We start from the raw sequence: 9,222 nt of genomic DNA, 5'->3' as shown, positions 1-9,222 counted from the left end.
ATCTGCCTGCCTCTGCATCCCAAGTGCTGGGATTAAAGGCGTGTGCCACTATGCCCGGCCCGGTTTGATATCTCTAAACACACACTATCTGCCAGTTTGACAACTCTAAAACACACACTATCTGCTTGTGTAACTTTACACTTTTTCTGCCTCTCTCGTGATCTTTAGTTCTCAAGTTGCATAAAGTGTAGGAATTATGCCACAATGTTTAAAGTCAGTCCAGTCTTACTTGATGATATTCATAGAGCTGCAGGTGGTTAGCCTGCTGATGGCACATACCTGTCCCAGCTCTTGGGAGATGAAGGCTCAAGGTACAGGAGTTCAAGGTCATTATTGGCTAGGTAGCAAGTTTGGAACTAGCCTGGGCTACCCTTTTCAAAAATAATAATAAAAGAAATTGCCATTATTAGAAGAGACTTTAAAAGCCATCTGGTCCCCTGTCCCACTCACCTGGTGCTAGAAGAATCCCTGTAATGGCATCCAGCCTATTTAAGTACTTCTAAAGCCAGGCAGACGGAAGCTCTCTGCAAGTTCAAGTGCAACCTGTTAGCATAGTGAATGTCATCTGGTCATTTAGGGTTACACAGCTAGACATTGTTTTGTAAATAATTCTTAAGGGGGCAGGAGAGACAGCTTAGAGACTGCTCCTCTGAAAACCCTGGGCTTAGTTCCTAGCACCTACATGGCAGGTCCCAGCCATATGCAATTCCAGTCATAGGGGATCCAGCACCCTCTTCTGGCCTCCGTAGGCACTGCTTACAAGTGGCATACTACCAGTCACTCACATGTACATGAATAAGAATTGCAAGAAATAAGTCTTGCCAAATGTAGTGGTGCATGCCTTTAATCCCGGCATTCTGGAAGCAGAGGCAGCCAGATTTTTGTGAGTTCCAGGCCAGCCAGGGCTACATAGACCCTGTCTGAAAAAAAAAACAAAAACAAACTTTTTTTGTTAAGTTTTATAACAACACATTATGTGCCGGACTTTCTGTGACATGTCCAGGATGACATCACTACCAGATCATCTCTGCCCATCCTGTAAAAGACACCTACTCATGCGTCTGTTGGCTTTGCAAGTGTAGGTAAGGGCTAATGTGCAGAGGTTTGTTTACAGTCATTAATAGATGAGCTCCGTGGGGAGTCGAGGGTAGCAGGAGGTGAGCCAGTGTAGCTCTTGTTGTTACAACAAAAGTGAAGCTGCCATCTGAAATCTCTTCCCTTGGCTCTGGAGAGATCCCCGGCAGAGGCCTACTTTTATTAGGAACTAGGACTTATAGTTGGATGCTTAATGTATGCCAAGGTGTCCCTCTATTTGCACAACCTAATCTTTTTTTTTTTTTTTTTTCCTGAGACAGGGTTTCTCTGTATAGCCCTGGCTGTCCTGGAACTCACTCTGTAGACCAGGCTGGCCACCACTGCCCCACTGCACAGTCGAATCTTAAGTCAACATCCGTACTACTTTTCTACAGATTCAGCATGTTTAATACATGGCTTTATAAACATTTAAAATATTGATAACATGATCTGCAGTTTTGTCTTCAGCTCTGATATACTTGTAAAAATGTCAAATCTGTGTGCTTCTCACAACACATCTTAGCCTACATACCTTTTAAAATTTTTGTTGAATTATTATTATTTTCATTTTACGTGTTTGGGTGTTTTGCCTGAATGTAGGTCTGCGTCTTTGGAGAGCACTAGATCCCCTATGACTTGTGTCACAGACAATTGTGAGCCTCAGTGTGGATGCTGACACTGAACCTGGGTCCTCTGCAGGAGCAGCCACAGTGCTTAACCACTAAACCATCTCTCCAGCTCCGCCACCCTACCTTTCTAAACATATTTGATGTCATTGAAAAGTTTTATAAGCTGAATGTGGTAGATCAGGTGTTTAAGGCCAGCTAAGGGTACAGTTCAAGTATAGCCTGGGCATCAGAAGGGGGTCTGTTACAGAAACAAGAGCACATAAACAGTTTTAACCTTTGTATTAGGGATGTGCTCAGTAGTACCACACTTACATAGCGAGGATGAGGCCCTGGGTTCAATCCCCGGCACCGCAAATAAATAAATTATGTAGCATTTTTTTGATTTAGCAAAGTTTATATAGAGTCATATAATTTTCCAAATTATATATAACACTCTTAGAAATGAGAGGCACATCCTAGCCAGATGTCTAGTTATTGTCTATGTACAAATATCTCTAAGTTCATTAAAAATCTTATTAGTGAACTGGAGTCTTTGTTAATCCAGGCCAGTGCCTAAAACGCCACGTGGGCCTTGACTATCACCCATTCTACAAGACTTTTAGTGCTTAGAGCTCAGAATTCCCATTTTGATAAGGGGTGGAAAGGATGATAGAATTGTAAATCGAATACTATTTCCTGCTCTTGATTTTCTTATATCTTATATTGACTTATTTGCTTTTGAAGTAAATAAATAGATACATAAACCAAGCCGCCCCTTTAAGGGCTGGAGAGCGAGGTCAGCACTGAGCGTTGTGCTGCTCTTGCAAGACCCTGAGCTGCTTCCCCAGCACATGGGGTGGGGGGTCCCAAAGCCTCCCCTCCAGCTCCAGCGGACCCAGTGGCCTCTGCCCCATGCAGTATTCACTCACAGCATAATCTTTCAGTCCCATTTGTCTTTATTTATCTGTAGTGCTCGTGCATGCTCGTGCGGGTCAGAGGCCGGCTGAGGAGAGTCAGGTCTCTCCTTCCACCTTGGGGACTATTGTAGGACTGCATTGTCATGCTTGATAGCACATGCTTTGACCTGCTGAGATATCCTCCAAGACACACAGATTATAAGAAAAAGAAAATATTTTTAAACAATTTTTTTTCTTTATGCTGTAGCTTGGAGAGTAGTTTTGATCCCATACAGTTGTTAATAATTAGATTAACTAATCCTTACCTCCCCCTGCCCCTCTGAAGAAGATTCTAGCAGGTGTGGAATTGTCTCCCAGGTCTTTGAAACTGATATATTATTGACCCAGGCAGGGCAAATGTCAGCGATTCAATAGGCTGAGGAAACAGTGGCATCTAGAACTACAGAGGGAACTGTTTTGAACTCAGGATGTTAGTATGGACTTGTGCCTGGAGAAAAGGCCACAGCAATAAGTCAGGTCTGAATAGGAGCAGAGACTTGTTTATGTAATAATGACTATCCCTGTGCATGTGCTGCACACCTGTAATGCCAGTACATCGGAGGCAGCCCAGAGGACCCAGAGGTCAAGGCTAGGCAAGACCACAAATCAAGACCCTGCCTCAAAACAAATAAGCCAAAGCATAGGGAAGGAATTAATGTGCCTAAGCAATGGCTGGGGAAGCTCACTCGTGAGGAAGTAAAGTAACCTGAGAGTGTGGGCAGGTGGGTACACGCCTCCCACCTAGGGTGACCTGGGAGTGTGGCAGGTGGGTAGACTCCTCCCATTGTGAGGCTGTACAGAGGAGGATCTGGAATGTATGTATTCACTCAGCGCATCAGTAGGTTAGTGCAGCACATTTTCAAGGACTGTGCTGTGCCTAGAAACCCTGCAGTAGGACTAACTATGTGCTAAGTCACACTGACTCGACACAAACAAGTTTGTGCTGAGACACTGTGGGTGGAATAAGGTAGAACAGCAATATGCACTTAGCCTAGAAAGCTGGGCAGACGCTGAAAGAGGTAAGTGGGAGATGTGTGCTGTGTTTAAGTTCTTCTCCCCTCATGGTTCAACGTGTGCACACACATGCGCGCGCGTACACACACACACACATGCACACACATACACACACACACACATGCACATACACACACACTGATAAAAGTCTACTGTTAGCCATGATTTTCACCAGCTTTAAGCACTGTTGACATATTCCATAAGTCCATGTCTTAAAGGTGTGTCTGTGGTTAGTTTCTGCATTTGATTTTCTCATCCTGGAGAGCAGTAACTATTACTCAGCTACTCAGTACAACTCTTTTCTAGAGATCCATTTAGGTCCACAGAGGTCCTGGATCCAGAGCCGGCTTCATGAGCATGGCAGCTATGCAGTCGCTGGCCTCTTGTTCGGAGGACCTACAAGTGGCTTGAGAGCTGCTATTGTGAATTCTCAGAAATTCTAGTAATTTACAAAGAAGGCAGCCCACTTCTCTTCCTTCCTTCCTTCTTTCCTTCCTTCCTTTTTTTTTTTTTTTTTTTTTTTTGGCTTTGGTACCTGCAGATTAAAACAACAGATCTATCGGCAACTGAATAGTCAGTCCCACAGGAGAAAGTATTGTAGTTCTGGGTGAGTGTATCCTAGAAGCAGCTCAGTAGAAAAATCACTACTGTGACAGTTCTAAGTGAGGACTGTCAAGGCTCCAGCCCAGCTGGTACTTACGCGTAGTGACTTAACCCTGTAAGATGCAGTTTCCTGGGTTCCCGTTGCCTCCCTGCTAGGTGGATGGAGGTGAGGCTTCCTCATCCAGTCAGTAAATGTAAAAAGGATACACAGAAATGTTCTGAACATGACTGTTGTCAGCGAGAATGGCGACATTGCTACCCTGAGGTAATAACAGCAGTGCGGAAGCGTAGACCTGGCTGGCAGCAGCAAAGAGGCCCAGGAGCATCACCTTGGGAGAAACCAGGGTCTCATTTCTGTGTACTTGGAAGGGAGCCTGTCTGTCTATTAAAATTGAGGCTGTTTTATATCCTTAGGGGAAGGAAGGTCACAACCTGACAGAAGCACTTAGAGCTTCAGAAGGTGAGGCGTGGCCCCTGCTGGGACTGGAGCACGTGCACTCCCCACTGGGTGAACTCTACCTTAGGGGTCTGCACGCGCCTGTCTATATTTCTGTAAAGTTTACACTTTGGACCGGTCTAGGCCGGTGGGTCATACCTGTATCCTACCACTCTGGAGGCCAAGGCAGTTGAACTCCTGCAAACTCAAGGCCAGTCTGGGCCACAGTCAGTTCCAGGCCCACCTGGGATGCAGTTTACAAAACAACAAAGAATTGTGAGATCCTTAAAGGTAATTTAAGAACTTCCCAGGGTATTACCAGCTGGAAATATTTCCATTAAAAAGACTGGGGAGAGCACTCAGTGGGCAAAGATTCTGCTGTCCAAGGGTGAGGGCTGGAGTCTGGGGCCCTAACAATCACAGAATGGTGAGGCCATGGCTCCTGGCAGAGGAAGATACCCAATGTCATCCTCTGGACACACACACACACACACACACACACACACACACGCAAACTCACACATGCAAACATGCATGTACACATACCATGTACACATACACTGCAAAGGGGGATTATAGGGGACCTGGGGGCTCAGCAGTGAAGTGCTTCTTTGGATCCTCAACATGCATGTGAAAAATAAGCCAGTCATAGCCACAAACATGTGTAACCGCAGCACTAGGGAGACAGAAAATGGAGGAGCCACAGAGGTATCTAAGTCAGGGTTACTGTCATTGTTATGAAACACCATGACCAAAATCAACTTGGGGAGGAAAGGGTTTATCTGGCTTACATCTGTATATCATAGTCCATCGCTGAGGAGCTCAAGCAGAGCAGGAACCTGGAGGCAGGAGTTGATGCAGAGGCCGTGAAGGGATGCTGCTGACTGGCAGGCTTCCCCTGGCTTACTCAGCCTGCTTTCTTATAGAATCCAGGACCACCTACCCAGGCATGACTCCACCCACAGTGGGCGGGGCCTCCTCCATCATCACTCATTAAGGAAATAACCCTGCAGACTTGCCTACAGCCCCATCTTATGGAAGCATTTTCTTCATTGAGGTTCCCTCCCCTCCAGTGTATTCAGCACAAGAGTGCTCACTGGCCACCTAGTTTAGATGAATTGGTGAGCTCTAGGTTTGATGAGAGACCCTGTCTCAAAAAATAAGGTGGCTGGGCATGGTAACCCAAACCTTTAATCCCAGAACTCATAGAGCAGAAGCTAGTGGATCTCTGTGAGTTCAAAGCCAGCCAAAGCTTTATTGTGAGACCCTGTCCCCACAAATATAAATAAGATGAATAGAAGAAGAAACAGTGTCAGCCTGTGGCCTCTAAATGCTCATGCGCATGCCCATCCTTACGCAGAACTATATAAGACACATGCATATTCAAACCAAAACAGTTTTTTAATTAAATAAAAGGGGTGCTGAGGAGATGGCTCAGCAGTGAAGAGCAATGGCTGCTTTCAGGGCACCCTGTTTTCTTCCCAGCTCACAACGTTCTGTAGCTCCACTCAGGGGACTCCTCTCAGGCACAGGGCACACAGATGGTACACATATATGTGTACAAGCACAATACTCATCGCATAAATAAATCTAAAAACATTTCATTAAAAAATAAAATCTAGCCGGGCATGGTGGCACTCAGGAGGCAGAGGCAGGCAGATTTCTTGAGTTCGAGGACAGCCTGGTCTACAAAGTGAGTTCCAGGACAGCCAGGGCTACACAGAGAAACCCTGTCTCGAAAAACCAAAATAAAATAAAATCTAGAAAGGCTTATAGAATTTAGACACAGCACACCCTGTAATCCCTGCGTCTGAGGTCAGCATTCATGATACAGTGGGACTTAGATAAACAAGAATGCCCCAGAAGAATCCAGATTTCCACAATTCCACTGAGTGCAACTTGACTGTCCACTCTTACGTTAATTGTTGAATGCATTTGATTACCTTTGAACACTTTTGGCGTGCTTATGTGGCCCTTGTGAGACATTTTTGTTGGTCTGTTTTATTTATTTATTTATTTATTTATTTATTTATTTATTTATTTATTTATTTATTTAATGTATGTGAACACACGCTGTCTTCAGACACACCAGAAGAGGGCATTGGATCCCATTACAGATGGTTGTGAGCTACCATGTGGCTACTAGGATTTGAACTCAGGACCTCTAGAAGAGCAGTCGGTGCTATTAACCGCCGAGCCATCTCTCCAGCCCCTGTTGGTCTGTTTTAAATACACACACCATTTGTTACTGAATAGGAAATGGAAATCCTCCCCTCCCCCCCCCCTTTTTCTTTCTTTCTCTTTGTAAGATTTATTTCATGTACGGGTCACTGTCCCTGTCTTCAGACACATCAGAAGAGGGCATTGGATCCCATTATAGATGGTTGTGAGCCTGCTGGGAATTGAACTCAGGACCTCTAGCCAGTGCTCCTAATCACCCCCTCCTAAACCCTTTCTTTTTTGACAAAGTCTGACTATCTAATCCAGGCTAGCTTCAAACTTGAGGCTCTCCCTCAGTTTACTGAATGCAGGATCTAGCCTGTGCTACCATGCCTGAAACCTGACCCTTCAGAAAGCTCCTGTGACAGCTTGGGTATTGATCCATCTCTGTCTACCCTTATCTCCCTTCTTTCTGTCATTTGTGAGAGCCCAGGTTAGCCTTCAACTGTGGATCACGCAGCCACTGTTCCATTGTCCTGGGATCCCAGGCAAGCACCAGTGCTGCTGCTGTGGCCTCCTGTCTGGGTGCTGTCTGGGTGCTGTCTGGGGGTATTTGCTTGAGGGTTACAGTTATGGTCAACTTTTCCTCCGTGTCTAGATGACTTTTCCAGTTTACTTTCATTTAATAAATAGACTTCATTGTTATTATTTTTCATTTTTTAAATTTTGCTTAACTGTTTGCTTTATGTGTAGGGGTGTTTTACCTGCATGTATGTCTGTGTACTGTGAGCATGCCTGCATGTATGTCTGTGTACTGTGAGCATGCCTGCATGTATGTCTGTGTACTGTGAGCATGCCNTGAGCATGCCTGCATGTATGTCTGTGTACTGTGAGCATGCCTGCATGTATGTCTGTGTACTGTGAGCATGCCTGCATGTATGTCTGTGTACTGTGTGCATGCCTGCATGTAGGTCTGTGTACTGTATGCATGCCTGGTGCTTAAGGCTAGAAGAGGCCCTCAAATCGCCTGGAACTGCAGTTAAAGACCACCATGTGGGTGCTAGAAATTGAACCTGGGGTTCCCTGAAAGAGCAGGAAATGCTCTTAACCACTATCTCCAAGAAGACTTTTTAAAAAACTTTTATCTTTTTGTTTGTTTGTTTGTATAGGTAACTATGAAAGGCTTGTATTTTCAACAGAGTTCTACAAATGAAGAAGTAACATTTGTATTTCAGGAAAAGGTAAGAATAATTATTAATTGAGATGAAATATTTTCTTTCCGTAGGTAGTTGCCTTTGTTTTGTTTTGGTTGCTAAGAGAAAATGCTTAGGCAAAAGTAACGAGGGAGAAGGTTCCTATCTCTCAGTCCCAGGCTAAAGTTGACCGTGACAGGGAAGTCACAGCTGCTGGGGCATGAGGCAGCTTTTCAGTCACATGGCAGCCTGTCACATGGTGTTCAGAGAAGGAGATGAGTGCAGCTGCTGCCCAGCCCTCTGTCTCTCACACACACAGGACCTGGCCATAGAATGGTGACACCTACTGTGGGCCAGCCATCAAGGAAGCCCCCACAGGCTCACTCCTCTGAGTGTCCCTGGCTCCCAAGCTGTTCTGTTCTGTCAAGTCAATACTATTAGTACTAACATCACAGTAATAACCCACTAACCAAAGTGTGTGTGTGTATGAAAGAGACACAGAGTCTTCTGTAATTCCCCCTTTTTCATGTGATATGTATACATGTATATGAAAGAAAGAGATAGAGAGACAGAGATGGGCGGTACACATCCCATGTCACATGACGCCTGTGGAGGTCGGAGGACACTGTCTGGAGTCAGCTCTCTTCTCTTACCTTTACATTGGCCCTGGAACCAGGCTCAGTTTGCCAGACTTGTGGTGCAGAGCCTGTACCTGCTGGAGCCAATCATGGCCCAGACTCACTTCTAAATGTGTTATTAGTTAAGTGGGACTAAATGAGTACAAGCAGAAGCCAACCTTCCCATATTATTAACCTTGACTTTTTGAGACAATGGTGGTTTGTGTTGTAGTGTGACTATAGTCTTAAAGGAGCTGCTGCAGGCTGAGGACCCAAGTTAGGTCCCCAGCACCCATGTCAGGTGTCTCACAACGACCTGGGAAGTCCAGTGCTGGAGGATCTGGAGCCCTCTCTGGCCTCCATGGGCACTGCACTCATGGGCACAAACCACAGTCATATATACATTCAGTACTTTTAAATGAAGTGCTTTTTAAAAGGAGTTGTTGAGTTGCCTTTGCTGTGAAAGGTGCCGGGAAGGCGGAGAGACCTCCAAGCCGATGTGGTACTCAGTGGCCCAGGTGAACGGGTGGCGCTCAGTCTCACACTCTTATGGCCCAGGTG

General features: G+C 45.4%; 1 protein-coding gene across 4 annotated transcripts in view; it reads left to right on the top strand.

Moving 5' to 3' along the window:
* The window catches only part of Cryzl1 (crystallin zeta like 1), a 36,203-nt gene that overhangs the window by 3,753 nt on the left and 23,228 nt on the right, over positions 1–9,222 (top strand). For 3 of the 4 annotated variants that reach the window (XM_021209322.1, XM_029544655.1, XM_029544657.1), the window contains one exon: positions 8,021–8,092. In XM_021209322.1, the coding sequence (XP_021064981.1) occupies positions 8,027–8,092 (66 nt within the window). In that variant the 5' untranslated portion in view covers positions 8,021–8,026. Of the gene's footprint in view, positions 1–4,669; positions 4,716–8,020; positions 8,093–9,222 lie in introns of all 4 variants that reach the window. The other variant, XM_029544656.1, reaches the window with a different exon arrangement.

This window comes from Mus pahari, chromosome 12 (assembly GCF_900095145.1).
Source record: "Mus pahari chromosome 12, PAHARI_EIJ_v1.1, whole genome shotgun sequence".
Classification (NCBI taxonomy): domain Eukaryota; kingdom Metazoa; phylum Chordata; class Mammalia; order Rodentia; family Muridae; genus Mus; species Mus pahari.
This window is presented reverse-complemented; position numbering and strand designations above follow the sequence as displayed.